Source organism: Zosterops lateralis, assembly GCF_965231275.1.
Source record: "Zosterops lateralis genome assembly, chromosome: 36".
Classification (NCBI taxonomy): Eukaryota; Metazoa; Chordata; class Aves; order Passeriformes; family Zosteropidae; genus Zosterops; species Zosterops lateralis.
Genome location: NC_139796.1, coordinates 1,964,912 through 1,981,445, shown reverse-complemented (window position 1 = coordinate 1,981,445; position 16,534 = coordinate 1,964,912). Strand labels below are relative to the sequence as shown.

The 16,534-nt window shown below is 54.9% G+C and overlaps 1 protein-coding gene across 1 annotated transcript in view; it reads left to right on the top strand.

Moving 5' to 3' along the window:
• The first annotated feature begins 2,226 nt into the window (after window positions 1-2,226).
• Window positions 2,227-16,534, top strand: part of ILVBL (ilvB acetolactate synthase like) — a 24,213-nt gene continuing 9,905 nt past the window's right edge. The window contains exons 1-7 of the mRNA XM_083881973.1: window positions 2,227-2,338; window positions 3,404-3,605; window positions 6,269-6,396; window positions 7,790-7,928; window positions 10,364-10,475; window positions 11,192-11,291; window positions 14,574-14,711. Coding sequence (XP_083738099.1) covers window positions 2,234-2,338; window positions 3,404-3,605; window positions 6,269-6,396; window positions 7,790-7,928; window positions 10,364-10,475; window positions 11,192-11,291; window positions 14,574-14,711 — 924 coding nt within the window. The 5' untranslated portion in view covers window positions 2,227-2,233. The remainder of the gene's footprint in view (window positions 2,339-3,403; window positions 3,606-6,268; window positions 6,397-7,789; window positions 7,929-10,363; window positions 10,476-11,191; window positions 11,292-14,573; window positions 14,712-16,534) is intronic.

Here is a 16,534-nt window from a genome sequence, read left to right as displayed (position 1 = left end):
GATTCTAATTAATCCAGACTAATTAATCAAACTGGGTGCCATTAATCCCAGTTCAATTAACCCAAGCTTAATTAATTAAAATTTAATTTGTGCACAGTCCACTGGGCTCTGTTAATCTGAGTTTGATCAATCCCAGCTCAGTTAATTTGGGTTTAATTAATTAGGATTTAATTAATCCCGATTCAGCTGACCCAGGATCAATACATTTGGGATTGATTAACTGGGTTTAATTAATTGGGGTTTAATTAATCCCGATTCAGTTGATCCAGGCTCAGTAAATTTGGGTTCGATTAAATGGGGCTTAATTAATTGGGGTTTAATTAATTTGGGTTTAATTAATTGGGGTTTAATTAATGGGGGGGTTTAATTAACCCAGGTTCAGTTAACCCGGGTCCCATCAATTGCCGTTCCATCAATTTGGGTTTAATTAATCCGTGTTTAATTAATGCAAATTCCCTCTGCCACCACGCCCTGGGGATGCTTCGTGTCATTCCGTGTCCCCAATGTCCCCATAATGTCCCCCTGTACCCAATGTCCCCAGTGTCCCCAATGTCCCCATTGTCCCCACAATGTCCCTCCTTGTCCCCAATGTCCCCCCCTTGTCCCCAATGTCACCAATGGCCCTCCTTGTCCCCAATGTCCCCACAATGTCCCCCCTTGTCCCCAGTGCCCCCAATGTCCCTCCTTGTCCCCAGTGTCCCCACAATGTCCCCACAATGTCCCCAACACCCCCAATGTCCCCCCTTGTCCCCAGTGTCTCCCATCCCCATTTCCCAGTGTCCCCAATGTCCCCAATGTCCCCATTGTCCCCAGTGTCTCCCATCCCCATTTCCCAGTGTCCCCAGTGTCCCCAACATCCCTGATGTCCATGTCATTCCCAGTGTCCATTCCCCGTGTCCCCAGGGGTTCCCACGGTGGCCCTGTTGGGTTCCTGATGTCCCCAGGCCATTCCCGCTGTCCCCAAGGGTCCCCAGTGTCCCCAGTGTGTTCCTGGTGTCATTCCCTGTCACTCCTGGTGTCCCTGGGCAGTTTCCATGGTGTCCTCAGGGTTCCCACGGTGTCCCCAGGCCATTCCCGGTGTCCCCAGTGGGTCCCCAGGTGCTCCCATGGTGTCACAAGTGGGTTCCCGTCATGGCCCTGAGTGTTTCCTGGTGTCCCCAATGGGTTCCCATGGTGTCCCCAAGGTTCCCATGGTGTCCTCGGCAGGTTCCTGGTGTCCCCCAGTGGGTTCCCGGTGTCCCCAGGGTTCCCACAGTGTCCTCAGGAGTTCCCAAGGTGTCCCCAGTGGGTTCTTGGTGTCCCTAATGGGTTCCTGGTGTCCCCAGTGGGTTCCTGGTGTCCCTAATGGGTTCCTGATGTCCCCAAGGGTTCCCACGGTGTCCTCAGTAGGTTCCCAGTGTCCCCGGTGGGTTCCTGGTGTCCCCAGGGTTCCCACGGTGTTCCCAGGCCATTCCCGGTGTCCCCAGTGGGTCCCCAGGTGCTCCCACGGTGTCACAAGTGGGTTCCCAGTGTCCCCAGTGGGTTCCCGTCATGGCCCTGAGTGTTTCCTGGTGTCCCCAAGGGTTCCCACAGTGTCCCCAATGGGTTCCCATAGTGTCCCCAGGCCATTCCCAGTGTCCCCAGGGTTCCCACAGTGGCCCCAAGGGTTCCCATGGTGTCCCCAGGTGGGTTCCCGGTGTCCCCAATGGGTTCCTGGTATCCCCAGTGGGTTCCCGGTGTCCCCAGGGATTCCCACAATGTCCCCAGGCCATTCCCAGTGTCCCCAGTGGCCTCAAGGGTGTCCCCAATGGGGTCCCAGTGTCCCCAGGCCATTCCCAGTGTCCCCAGGGATTCCCACAGTGTCCCCAGTGGGTTCCTGGTGTCCCTAATGGGTTCCTGGTGTCCCCAGTGAGTCCCTGGTGTCCCTAATGGGTTCCCACGGTGTCCCCAAGGAGTTCCCAGTGTCCTCAAGAGTTCCCACGGTGGCCCTGGGTGGTTCCCAGTGTCCCCAGGCCATTCCCAGTGTCCCCAGGGGTTCCCACAGTGTCCCCAGGTGGTTGTCATGGTGTCCCCAGTAGGTTCCCAGTGTCCCCAGGTGGATTCTTGGTATCCCCAGTGGGTTCCCAGTGTCCCCGGTGGGTTCCCGGTGTCCCCAGGGTTCCCATGGTGTCCCCAAGCATTCCCATGGTGTCCCCAGTGGGTTCCTGGTGTCCCCAGGTTCCCACGGTGGCCCCGTTGTCTTGCAGGCCCTGCCATGGACGTGGTGGCCGGGCTGGGCTGTGCCTGTGCCGGGCTGGTGGCCCTGGCCCTGCTGGCGGTGGCCCAGCGCCTCGGGCTCCTCTACGGCCTCCTGCACAAGGTCTGGGGACACGGGGACATGGGGGGACATTGGGGACACGGGGGGACACTGGAGGCATTGGGAACATTGGGGACACTGGGGGCTGGGGGGACATTAGGGACATTGGGGGCTGGGGACACTGGGGACATTGGGGACTAGGGGGACAACAGGGACTAGGGGACGTTGGGGACACTGGGGATACGGGGGAGCATTGGGGCTGGGGGGACACTGGAAACATGGGGGGACATTGGGGACGGGGGCTGGGAGGACACTGAGGACAGGTGGGATGAGTGGGACAGGTGGGATGGAGGACATCGAGGACAGGTGTCACCAGTGTCACTGCTGACCCCGTGGTGACCCTGTGGTGACCCTGTGGTGACCACAGGGGTGGGACAGGTGGGACAAGGGAAACGGGCACAGATAGAACAGAGAACGTTGAGGACAAGGTGTCACCAGTGTCACCAGTGTCACTGCTGACCCTGTGGTGACCACAGCTGGGACAGGGGAGATGGGCACAGGTGTAACGGAGAACATTGAGGACAGGTGTCCCCATGTCCCCAGGTGGACAGGGCCAGTCCCTGGCACGGCAGGGAGCTGGTGGCCGAGGTGCTCCGTGCCCACGGCCTCTGTCACCATGTCACTGGTGTCACCATGTCACCATGTCCCCAGGTGGACAGGGCCAGTCCCCGGCACAGCGGGGAGCTGGTGGCCGAGGTGCTCCGTGCCCACGGCGTGTGTCACCATGTCCCCAATGTCCCCATGTCACTGGTGTCCCCATGTCCCCAGGTGGACAGGGCCAGTCCCCGGCACGGCGGGGAGCTGGTGGCCGAGGTGCTCCGTGCCCACGGCGTGTGTCACCATGTCCCCAATGTCCCCATGTCCCCAGGTGGACAGGGCCAGTCCCCGGCACGGCGGGGAGCTGGTGGCCGAGGTGCTCCGTGCCCACGGCGTGTGTCACCATGTCCCCAATGTCCCCATGTCCCCAGGTGGACAGGGCCAGTCCCCGGCACGGCGGGGAGCTGGTGGCCGAGGTGCTCCGTGCCCACGGCGTGTGTCACCATGTCCCCAATGTCCCCATGTCCCCAGGTGGACAGGGCCAGTCCCCGGCACGGCGGGGAGCTGGTGGCCGAGGTGCTCCGTGCCCACGGCGTGCGGTTCCTGTTCACGCTGCCCGGCGGCCACATCTCGCCCGTGCTGGTGGCCTGTGAGAAGATGGGGATCCGCGTGGTGGACACGCGCCACGAGGCCACCGCCGTCTTCGCCGCCGACGCCGTGTCCCGGCTCTCGGGTCAGTGCTGGGACATCCTGGGGGGGTTGGCCCCAGTTTGTCCTTGTTTGTCCTTGTTTGTCCTTGTTTGTCCTTGTTTGTCCCCATTTGTCCTCATTTGTCGCCATTTTTGGTCATTTGTCGTCATTTGTCCTCTTTTGTCCTCTTTTGTCCCCATTTGTCCCCATTTGTCCTTGTTTGTCCCCATTTGTCCTCAAATGTCTCCATTTGTCCTCATTTGTCCCCATTTTTGGTCATTTGTCCTCTTTTGTCCTCCTTTGTCCTCATTTTTGGTCATTTTTCCTAATATTTCCCCATTTGTCCTAGTTTGTCATCATTTGTCCCCATTTGAACTCATTTGTCCCCGCTTGTCCTCATTTGTCCTTGTTTGTTCCCATTTGTCCTCGTTTATCCTCATTTGTCTTCATTCGTCGTTGTTTGTCCCCATTTGTCCCCACTTGTCCCCATTTGTCCCCATTTGTCCCCATTTGTCCTCAGTTGTCCTCAGTTGTCCCCATTGTCCCTGATTTGTTCCCGTTTGTCATCATTTGTTCTCATTTATCCTCATTTGTCCCCATTTTTGGTCATTTGTCCTCGTTTTTCCTCATTTCTGGTCATTTTTCCTAATTTTTCCCCATTTGTCCTTGTTTGTCCTTGATTGTCCTCGTTTATCCTCATTGGTCTTTGTCATTGTTCGTCCCCATTTGTCCCCATTTCTCCTGGTTTGTCCCATTTTTCCTTATTTGTCCTCATTTTTCCTCATTTTCCCTCATTTGTCCTCATTTCTCCTTGTTTGTCCTCGTTTGTCCCCACTTGTTCTCATTTGTCCCCATCCTTGGTGTCATCTTTGTGCCACCTTGGAGCCATCTTGATGTCACCTTGATGTCACCTTGATGTCACCTTGGATCCACTTTGGTGCCACCTTGGAGCCATCTTGGTGACATCTTGGTGCCATCTTGGTGTCCCCTTGATGCCACCTTGGTGCCATCTTGAGGCCACCTTGGAGCCATCTTGGGGCAATCTTGATGCCACCTCGGTGCCATTTTGGAACCATCATGAGGCCACCTTGGTGCCATCTTGGTGCTATCTTGGAGACACCATGAAACCATCTTGGTGGCACCATAAGGTCACCTTGGAGCCACCCCGGTGCCATTTTGGAACCACCTTGGTGGCCACCTTGATGTCACCTTGGTGCCACCTTGGTGCCATTTTGATGCCACGTTGGTGCCACCTCGATGCCACCTTGATGCCACCTTAATGCCACCATGGTATCACCTTGGTGCCATTTTGGAGCCACCTTGGTGCCACCTTGGAGCTGCCTTGGTGTCACCTTGGAACCATCTTAGAGCCACCTTGGCATCATCTTGATGCCATTTTGGTGTCACCTTGATGCCACCTTGGTGTCACCTTGGAACCACCTTGGAGACATCTTGGCTCCATCTTGGTGTCCCCTTGGTGCCACCCTGGTGGCATTTTGAAGCCACCTTGGGGCCACCATGGTGCCACCTTGGAGCCATCTTGATGCCATCTTGATGCCACCATGAGGTCACCTTGATGCCACATTGGTGCCATTTTGGAACCATCATGGGGTCACCTTGATGCCATTTGGAACCAAATTGGTGCCACCTTGATGCGACCTTGGTGCCATTTTGGAGCCACCTTGATGCCATCTTAGTGCCACGTTGATGCCACCTTGGTGCTGTTTTGGAGCCATCTTGGTGCCATCTTGGATCCACCTTGGTGCCACCTTGGAGCCACCTTGAAACCTTCTTGGTGGCACCGTGATGTCACCTTGGAGCCACCTTGGGGCCACCTTGGTGCCATTTTGGAGCCATCTTGGTGCCACCTTGATGCCACGTTGGTGTCACCTTGGAACCATCTTGGGGACATCTTGGCTCCATCTTGGTGTCCCCTTGGTGCCACCCTGGTGCCATTTTGAAACCATTTTGGAGCCACCTTGATGCCACCTTGATGCCATCTTGGTGCCACCATGATGTCATCTTGGTGCCACCTTGGAGTGACCTTGAAACCATCTTGGTACCACCATGATGTCACCTTGGCACCACATTGGTGCCATTTTGAAGCCATCATGGAGTCACCTTGATGCCACCTTGGAACCAAATTGGTGCCACCTTGATGCGACCTTGGTGCCGTTTTGGAGCCACTATGGTGCCATTTTGGAGCCATCTTGGAGCCACCTTGGTGCCACCTGATGCCACCATGAGGTCACCTTGATGCCACCTTGGTGCCACTTTGGAACCATCTTGGCTTCATCTTGGTGTCACCTTGGTGCCACCTTGGGCCATTTTAGAGCCATCTTGGTGCCACCTTGATGCCACCTTGGTGTCACTTTGGAACCATCTTGGAGCCACCTTGGTGCCACCTTGATGTCACCTTGGCTCTACCTTGGTGCCATTTTGAAGCCATCTTGACGCCATCTTGGTGCCACCTTAATGCCACCATGGTGTCACCTTGGTGCCATTTTAGAGCCACCTTGGTGCCACTATGGTGCCATTTTGGAGCCATCGTGAGGTCACTCACCTTGGTGTCACCTTGATGCCATTTTGGTGCCACCTCGATGCCACCTTGGAGCCACCTTGCTGTCACCATGATGCCACCTTGGAGCCACCCCGGTGCCATCGTGGCCCCCCTGAGTGTCCCTTTCCTGGTGTCCCTGTCCCCAGGCCGCATCGGCGTGGCCGCAGTCACGGCGGGCCCCGGTGTCACCAACGCGGTGACGGCCGTCAAGAACGCGCAGATGGCCGAGTCCCCCCTGCTGCTCCTGGGCGGGGCCGCCGCCTCCCTGCAGAAGGTGGGACATCCCAAAAATCCCTTCCCGGTGGGATTCCTGGGGTTTTCCTTGTTTTCCCGAATTCCCGATGCCATTCCTGAGCTCCTGGTGCCATTCCTGAATTCCCAATGCCATTCCTGAATTCCCGATGCCATTCCTGAGCTCCTGGTGCCATTCCTGAATTCCCAATTCCGTTCCCAATCTCCTGGTGCCGTTCCCGAATTCCCAATGCCATTCCCAATTCCATTCCCGAATTCTCAATACTGTTCCCAAACTCCTGGTGCTGTTCCCGAATTCCCAATGCCATTCCCGAATTCCCAATGCTGTTCCCGAATTCCCGATGCCATTCCTGAGCTCCTGGTGCCATTCCCAAACTCCTGGTGCCATTTCCAAATCCCAATGCCATTCCCAATTCCATTCCCAAATTCTCAATGCCATTCCTGAATTCCCAATGCCATTCCCAAGTCAATTCCCAATGCCATTCCTGATCTCCTGGTGCCATTCCTGAATTCCCAATGCCATTCCCAAGTCAATTCCCAATGCCATTCCCAAACTCCTGGTGCCGTTCCTGAATTCCCGAGGCAATTCCTCTATTCCTGAGGCAATTCCCGATGCCATTCCCAAATTTCCAAGGGTAACTCCCAGATTCCAGTGCCATTCCCGTTATTCCCATTGCCATTCCTGGATTCCCAAGTGGGAATTCCCTGAATTCCCAATGCCATTCCCAAGTTCCTGATGCCCATTTCTGATGCCATTCCCAAATTCCCAATTTTCATTCCCAATTCCCCTCCCCAGGGCCGTGGTGCTCTCCAGGACATCCCGCAGGTCCCAAATTCCCAATTTTCATTCCCAAATTCCCAATTCCCATTCCAGGGCCGCGGTGCCCTCCAGGACATCCCGCAGGTCCCCAATTCCCAATTTTCATTCCTAAATTCCCGAATTTTCCATTCCAGGGCCGTGGTGCCCTCCAGGACATCCCGCAGGTCCCCAATTCCCAATTTTCATTCCTAAATTCCCGAATTTTCCATTCCAGGGCCGTGGTGCCCTCCAGGACATCCCGCAGGTGCCAAATTCCCAATTTAATTCCCAATTCCCTCTCCAGGGTCGTGGTGCCCTCCAGGACATTCCGCAGGTCCCCAATTCCCAATTTTTAATCCCAATTTCCTGAATTTCCCACCCCAGGGTCGTGGTGCCCTCCAGGACATCCCGCAGGTCCCCAATTCCCAATTTTCATTCCCAATTCCCTCCCCAGGGCCGGGGTGCCCTCCAGGACATCCCGCAGGTCCCCAATTCCCAATTTAATTCCCAAATTCCCATTCCAGGGCCGGGGAGCCCTCCAGGACATCCCGCAGGTCCCCAATTCCCAAATTTCATTCCCGAATTCCCAATTTTCATTCCCAAATTCCCATTCCAGGGCCGGGGAGCCCTCCAGGACATCCCGCAGGTGCCGCTGTTCCGGACGCTCTGCAAGGCCGCGCTCTCGGTCCGCGCCGTGCGCGACATCGTCCCCACCCTGCGCCGTGCCATCGCCACCGCCATGGAGGGGACACCTGGTGAGGGGACACCCAGTGAGGGGACACCTGGGGATATCCATGGGGATGGGAATTCTGGGGATATGGGAGGTTGGGATCCCAAAATCAGCCCCGGGATGGGGAATTTCTGTCCCCACTCTGCGCCGCGCCATCGCCATGGAGGGGACACCCAGTGAGGGGACACCTGGGGACACCTGGGGACATCCATGGGGATGGGGATCCCGAAACTCCCATGGGATTGGGATCCCAAAATTTCCCTGGGGTTGGGATCCCAAAATTGGCCCCGGGATGGGGAATTTCTGTCCCCACACTGTGCCATTGTCACCGCCGTGGAGGGGACACCCGGTGAGGGGACACATGGGGACACCTGGGGACATACAGGGGACACCGGGGGACATCCTGGAGTTCATAGGGATGGGGATCCCAAAATTTCCCTGGGGTTGGGATCCTGAAATCAGCCCTGGGATGGGGAATTTCTGTCCCCACCCTGGGAGCTGCCGTTGTCACCGCCATGGAGGGGACACCCAGTGAGGGGACACCCAGGGGACATCCAGGGGACACACAGGGGACACCCAGGGGACATCCAGGGGACACACAGGGGACACCCAGGAGACATCCATGGGGACACCCAGGGGACACCCAGGAGACATCCATGGGGACACCCAGGGGACACCCAGGGGACATCCAGGGGACACCCAGGGGACATCCATGGGGACACACAGGAGACACACAGGGGACACCCAGGGGACATCCAGGGGACACCCAGGGGACATCCATGGGGACACCCAGGGGACACCCAGGGGACATCCATGGGGACATCCATGGGGACACCCAGGGGACACCCAGGGGACACCCATGGGGACACCCATGGGGACACCCAGGGGACACCCAGGGGACACCCAGGGGACATCCATGGGGACACCCAGGGGACACCCAGGGGACACCCAGGGGACATCCATGGGGACACACAGGAGACACACAGGGGACACCCAGGGGACATCCATGGGGACATCCATGGGGACACCCAGGGGACACCCAGGGGACATCCATGGGGACACACAGGAGACACACAGGGGACACCCAGGGGACACCCATGGGGACACCCAGGGGACACCCAGGGGACATCCATGGGGACACACAGGAGACACACAGGGGACACCCAGGGGACATCCATGGGGACACCCAGGGGACACCCAGGGGACACCCAGGGGACATCCATGGGGACACACAGGGGACACCCAGGGGACATCCATGCGGACACCCAGGGGACATCCAGGGGACATCCTGGGACATCCACAAGGGTGGGAATTCTGGGGGTATGGGAGGTTGGGATCCCAAAATTTCCCTGGGGTTGGGATCCCAAAATCAGCCCTGGGATGGGGAATTTCTGTCCCCACCCTGCGCCATTGTCACCGCCATGGAGGGGACACCCGGTGAGGGACATGGGGACACCCAGGGGACACACGGGGACATCCAGGGGATGGGGATCCCACAATTTCCCTGGGGTTGGAATCCCTAAAGTGACAATCCCAAAATTCCCATGGAGTGGAGTTTTGGGGTTGGGATCTCAAAATTTCCCTCGGGTTGGAATCCTAAAATCGGGCCCGGGATGGGGAATTTGGGATGGGAGGGATCCCAAAATCTCCTGGTGAAAAGTTTCTGGGAGGGGAGGAATCCCAAAATTCCCATGGGGTTGGAATCCCAAAATTCCTCTCTGGGGGAAATTTGGGATGGGAGGAATCCCAAAACTCCGATGGGTTGGAATCCCAAAATTCCCATGGAGAAGAGTTTTGGGGAAGAGGGATCCCAAAATCAGCCCCAGGATGAAAAATTTGGGATGGGAGGAATCCCAAAATCTCCCGGTGAAAAGATTTTTGGAGAGGTGGAATCCCAAAATTCCCAGGGGTTGGAACCCCAAAATTCCCAGGGGTTGGAATCCCAAAATTCCCGGGGAAAGGAATTTTGGGGTTGGGATCCCAAAATCAGCCCCGGGATGAGTAATTTGGGATCAATTCCCAGAGATTTTTTGGGGGGGATTTTTGGGTTTTGGGGTTTTTTTGGGGTCCTGCTGTGGGATTTGGGAGCTCAAACCCCATAAAGGGATTTTGGGGTGACCCCCGTGGATTTGGGATTTTTTGGGGGCTTTGGGATCAGCCCAGGAGGGTTTGGGGACAGTTCCCAGAGGATTTTGGGGAATTTTTTGGGTTTTTGGGGTCCTGCTGTGGAAATTTGGGACATCAAACCCCTCTATGGGATTTTGGGGTTCTCCCTGTGGATTTGGGATTTTTTGGGGTGTCTGGGGATGGATTTTGGGATCAACTCAGGAGGGTTTGGGGACAGTTCCCAGAGGATTTTTGGGGTTTTTGGGGGGTCCTGCTGTGGGATTTGGGGGCTCAAACCCCTCGATGGGATTTTGGGTTCTCCCCACGGATTTGGGGTGTTTTTGGGGTCCCCAGGGCCCGTGTTCGTGGAGCTGCCCATCGATGTCCTCTACCCCTTCCACGTGGTGCAGAAGGAGCTTGGGGGCTCCAAAATCCCGCGGGGGCTGCGGGGGAAACTCGTCCAGTGGTGAGAAAAAGGCCCCAAAACCACCCCAAATAACCCCCAAAACCATCCCAAAAAACCCCAAAAATAACCGACCAAAATAACCCCAAAACATCCCAAAAACATCCCCAAAAATACCCCAAAATAACCCCAAAAACATCCCCAAAACATCCCCAAAAATACCCCAAAAAGTCCCAAAATAACCCCAAAACCCACCCCTAAAAACACCCCAAACCACCCAAAAATAACCCCCAAAACATCCCCAAAACATCCCAAAACCATCCCAAAAACACCCTAAAAACACCCTGAAACACCCCAAAATAATCCCAAAAACCACCCCCAAAACACCCCAAAATAACTCCCCAAGGTATTCCAAAACCATCCCAAAAAACCCCAAAATAAACCCCAAAACCACTCCAAAACCACCCCAAGAATATCCCCAAACCACCCCCAAAACATCCCAAAATAACCCCAAAACCACCCCAAAACCCCACTGAAACTCCTGAAAAAGCCCCAAAAATAACCCCCAAAAAACCAAACCCCTACAAAACCCCCCCAAAAAAACCCTGTAAAAAAAAACCCTGCCCAAAGCCACAAAAAAAACTCTGAAAAAACCCCAAACCCCCCCAAAAAACCCTAAAAAAAAACCCAAAACCCTCCAAAAAAACCCAACAAAACCCTCAACCTCCTCCCAAAAATCCCAAACCCCACAAAAACCCTAAAACCCCCAAACCCCCCAGGTACCTGGGGAATTACCTGCGGGATTTGTTCGCCGGCGCTTGGGAACGGCGGGACCCGACCCCGCTGCCCCTGAACATCCCCAGAGCCACCCCGGAGCAGGTCTGACCCCAAAAAAACCCCAAACGGGGAAAAAAAACCCAAAATTTGGGGGTTTGAGGGGCTTTATGGGGTTTTTTTAGGGTTTTTTGGGGGGTTTTAAGGGCTTTTTTTGGGTTGTTTTTTGAGTTTTTGTGGGGATTTCAATGGGGTTTTGGGGGTGGATTGAAGGATTTGGGGTCGGGTTTGGGGTCGGGGTTTGGGGTGGGTTTGAGGAGTTTTATGGGGTTGGTTTTGGGTTGATTTTTGGGATTTTGGGGGGTTTTTGTGGGGATTTCAATGGGGTTTTTGTGGTGGATTGAAGGATTTGGGGTCAGGTTTGGGGTCGGGTTTTGGGGTGGGTTGAGGGGTTTTATGGGGGTTTTTTGGGGTTGATTTTTGGGTTTTTGATGAGGTTTTTATTGGGGTCTTTCTGGGGTTTAGGATGGGGTTTTGTGATGGATTGAAGGGTTTTGGGGATGGGTTTGGGGTTGGATTTTGGGGTGGGTTTGGGGTTGGATTTTGGGGTGGATTGAGGGGGTTTATGGGGGGTTTTGGGGTATTTTTAGGGGGTTTATGGGGGTTTTTTTGGGCCGGTTTTGGGGGGGTTTTTGTGGGGTTTGGGGTCAGGGTTTTGGGATGGGATTGAAGGATTTGGGGTCGGGTTTGGGGTCGCGTTTTGGGGTGGGTTGAGGGGGTTTATGGGGTTGATTTGGGGATTTTTGGGGTTTTGTTGGGGTTTTGGGATGGGGTTTTATGGGGTATTGAAGGGTTGTGGGGTCGGTTTGGGATCAGGGTTTGTGGTAGAATTGAGGGGATTTAGGATGGAATTGGGATCAGGTTTTGGGATGGATTAGAGGATTTTGAGATGGGTTTGGGGTGGGATTGGGGGGATTTGGAAGGAAACCCCAAATTTTGGGATTTTGGGGTGGGACTGAAGGGTTTGGGGAGGATTTGAGGGGTTTTATGGGGTTTTATGGGGTTTTGGGGGTTTTGGGTTAATTGGGAACGGCGGGACCCGACCCCGCTGCCCCTGAACATCCCCAGAGCCACCCCGGATCAGGTCTGACCCCAAAAAAACCCAAACGGGGAAAAACCCCAAAATTTGGGGGTTTGGGGTGGGACTGAGGGGGTTTGGGTTTTTTTTAGGACTTTTTTGGGGTTTTTTTAGGGCTTTTTGGGGGGTTTTAAGGGCTTTTTTTGGGTTGTTTTTTGGGTTTCTGTGGGGATTTCAATGGGGTTTTGGGGTGGATTGAAGGGTTTGGGGACAGGTTTGGGGTTGGGTTTTGGGGTGGATTGAGGGGGTTTATGGGGGGGTTGGGGGTATTTTTAGGGGTTTTATGGGGGTTTTTTGGGCCGGTTTTGGGGTTTTGGGGGGGTTTTTGTGGGGTTTGGGATCAGGGTTTTGGGATGGGATTGAAGGATTTGGGGTCGGGTTTGGGGTCAGGTTTTGGGGCGGGATTGAGGGGTTTTATGGGGTTGATTTTGGGATTTTTGGGGTTTTGTTGGGGTTTTGGGATGGGGTTTTATGGGGTATTGAAGGGTTGTGGGGTCGGTTTGGGATCAGGGTTTTGGGGTAGAATTGAGGGGATTTAGGATGGAATTGGGATCAGGTTTTGGGATGGATTAGAGGATTTTGGGATGGGTTTGGGGTGAGATTGAGGAGATTTGGAGGGAAACCCCAAATTTTGGGATTTTGGGGTGGGACTGAAGGGTTTGGGGAGGATTTGAGGGGGTTTATGGGGTTTTTTGGGGGTTTTGGGTTAATTGGGAACAGCAGGACCCAACCCCGCTGGCCCTGAACATCCCCAGAGCCATCCCGGATCAGGTCTGACCCCAAAAAAACCCAAAACGGGCCAAAAAAACCCAAATCTGGGGTTTGGGGTGGGACTGAGGGGGTTTGGGTTTTTTAGGGCTTTTTTGGGGGGCTTTTTAAGGGCTTTTTTGGGTTGTTTTTTGGGGTTTTGTGGGGTTTGGGGTCAGGGTTTTGGGGTGGATTGAAGGATTTGGGGATGGGTTTGGGGTCGGGTTTTGGGGTGGATTGAGGGGGTTTATGGGGGGTTTGGGGTATTTTTAGGGGTTTTATGGGGTTTTTTGGGCCGGTTTTGGGGTTTTTGGGGTTTTGTGGGGTTTTCAATGGGGTTTTTGGGATGGATTGAAGGATTTGGGGATGGGTTTGATGTGGGTTTGGGGTGAGTTTGAGGGGTTTTATGGGGTTGATTTGTGGGGTTTTGGGAGGTTTTTGTGGGGTTTGGGATCGGGGGTTTTGGGGTGGATTGGAGGGGTTTAGGATGGGTTTGGGGTCAGGTTTTGGGGTGGGATCGAGGGATTTTAGGATGGGTTTGGGGTGGGTTTGAGGGGGATTATGGGGTTTTTGGAGGGGTTTAGGAATTGGTTTTTGGGTTTGGGGTGGGTTTTTGTGGGGTTAATTCCAGCTCTCTGGGGTTAATCCCAGAGTTAATCTCGAGTCAATCCCGTCCCAGTGGGGTTAATCTCTGGGTTAATCCTGGGGCTAATCCCAGCTCTGTGGGGTCAATCCTGGGGTTAATCCCAGCCCAATGGGGTTAATCCTGGCTCTGTGGGGTCAATCCTGGGTTAATCCAGGCTCAATGGGGTTAATACCGGGTCAGTCCTGGCCCTGTGGGGTTAATCTCAGGTCAATCCTGGGCCAGTGGGGTTAATCTCGGCCCAGTGGGGTTAATCCAGGGTTAATCCCTTCTCTGTGGGGTCAATCCCAGGTTAATCCCGGGTTAATCCTGGCCCAGTGGGGTTAATCCCAGGTGAATCCTGGGTTAATCCCGGCCCAGTGGGGTTAATCCCGGGTCAATCCTGGGTCAATCCTGGCTCTATGAGGTCAATCCTGGGTTAATCCCAGGTTAATCCCAGCCCAGTGTGGTTAATCCTGGGTCAATCCTGGGTTAATCCTGGCTCTATGAGGTCAATCCTGGGTTAATCCCGGGTTAATCTTGGCCCAGTGGGGTTAATCCCGGGTCAATCCTGGGTTAATCCTGGCTCTGTGAGGTCAATCCTGGGTTAATCCAGGCTCAATGTGGTTAATACCGGGTTAATTCCATCTCTGTGGGGTTAATCCTGAGTCAATCCCGGCCCAGTGGGGTCAATCCCAGGGTTAATCCTGGGTCAATCCTGGCTCTGGGGGGTTAATCCCGGGGTTAATCCCAGCTCAGTGGGGTCAATCCTGGGTTAATCCCCGGTCCATCCTGGGTTAATCCTGGGGTCAATCCTGTCTCTCTGAGGTTAATCGCAGTCTAATCCCGGTCTAATCCCGGTTAATCCGGGTCTGTGCAGGTGCAGCAGTGCTCGGAGCTGCTGAGCCGGGCCCGACGGCCCCTGGTGCTCGTGGGCAGCCAGGCCCTGCTGCCCCCCACCCCCACCGAGGAGCTGCGGTCAGTGATGGACTGGGGGGACTGGGGGGACTGGAATGAACTGGGATGGGATTGGGATAGATTGGGAGGGGATTGGGAGGATTGGGGGGGACTGGGATGGACTGGGAGGGGATTGGGAGGGACTGGGATGGACTGGGAGGGGATTGGGAGGGGACTGGGGGGACTGGGAGGGGATTGGGAGGGACTGGGAGGGGATTGGGATGGATTGGGATGGACTGGGAGGGGATTGGGAGGGGATTGGGAGGGACTGGGAGGGGATTGGGAGGGACTGGGAGGGGATTGGGAGGGACTGGGAGGGGACTGGGAGGGGATTGGGAGGGACTGGGAGGGGATTGGGAGGGGATTGGGGGGCACTGGGAGGGGATTGGGATGGATTGGGATGGACTGGGGTAGACTGGGAGGGGATTGGGAGGGAATTGGAGGGACTGGGAGGGGATTGGGAGGGGATTGGGAGGGGACTGGGGGGACTGGGAGGGGATTGGGAGGGACTGGGATCCCAAAAAACCATTTTTGGGGCACTGATTGAGCCACTTTTGGGACAAAACCCAGCCAGTTCGGGCCCTTGATTGAGCCATTTTGGGGTCAAACTGAGCCATTTTTGGGGTAAAATGAGCCAGTTTGGGGCCTTGATGGAGCCACTTTTGGGGCCAAATTGAGCCATTTTGGGGCTAAAATGAGCCAGTTCAGGGCCAAGATGGAGCCACTTTTGGGGCCAAACTGAGCCAGTTTTGAGCCTCATCAGAGCTGATTTTAGGGCTAAACTGAGCCAGTTCGGGATCTGGATGGAGCCTTTTTTGGGGTCAAACTGAGCCATTTTTGTGGTAAAATGAGTTAGTTTGGGACATGGATTGAGCCATTTTGGGGGTAAACTGAGCCAGTTTGGGGCCTTGATTGAGCCAGTTTTGGGGTCAAACTGAGCCTTTTTTGGGGCTAAAAAGAGCCAGTTCAGGACCTACCTGGAGCCAGTTTTGTGGTCAAACCGAGCCATTTTTGGGACCTGATTGAGCCATTTTTGGGGACAAACTGAGCCAAATTGGGGTCAAACGGAGCCAGTTCAGGTCCCCACTTGAGACACTTTTAGGGCCAAGATGAGCCAGTTTGGGACCTGGATTGAGCCATTCTTGGGGTCAAACTGAGCCATTTTTGGGGCTAAAATGAGACATTTTGGGACCTGGATGGAGTCGGTTTTGGGGACAAATTGAGACATTTTGGGATCTGGATGGAGCCATTTTGGGGCTAAACGAGGCCAGTTTGGAGCCCTGATTGGGCCATTTTTGGGGCCAAGCCCAGCCAGTTTGGGACCTGGATTGAGCTGCTTTTGGGGCCAAATGGAGCTACTTTGGGACCTGGATGGAGTCGGTTTTGGGGTCAAACTGAGCCACTTTGGGACCTGGATGGAGCCATTTTTGGGGCCAAATTGAGCCATTTTGGGGCTAAAATGAGCCAGTTTGGGATCTGGATGGAGCCAGTTTTGGGGTCAAACCGAGGAAGTTGGGGTCCAAATTAAGACAGTTTGGGACCTGGATGGAGTTGGTTTTCGGGGCTAAACTGAGTCATTTTGGGGGTAAAATGAGCCAGTTTGGGACCTGGATTGAGCCATTTTTGGGGCTAAAATGAACCAGTTTGGGAGTTGGATGGAGTTGGTTTTGGGGCCAAACCCAGCCAGTTTAGGACCTGGATGGAGCATTTTTGAGGCCAGACTGAGCCAGTTTTGGACATGGATGGAGTTGGTTTTGGGGTCAAACCCAGACAGTTTGGAGCCCCGACTGAGCTGATTTTAGGGCCAAACTGAGCCAGTTTGGGATCTGGATTGAGCCATTTTTAGGGCCAAACTGAGCCAGTTTTGGGGCCGTGACTGAGCCA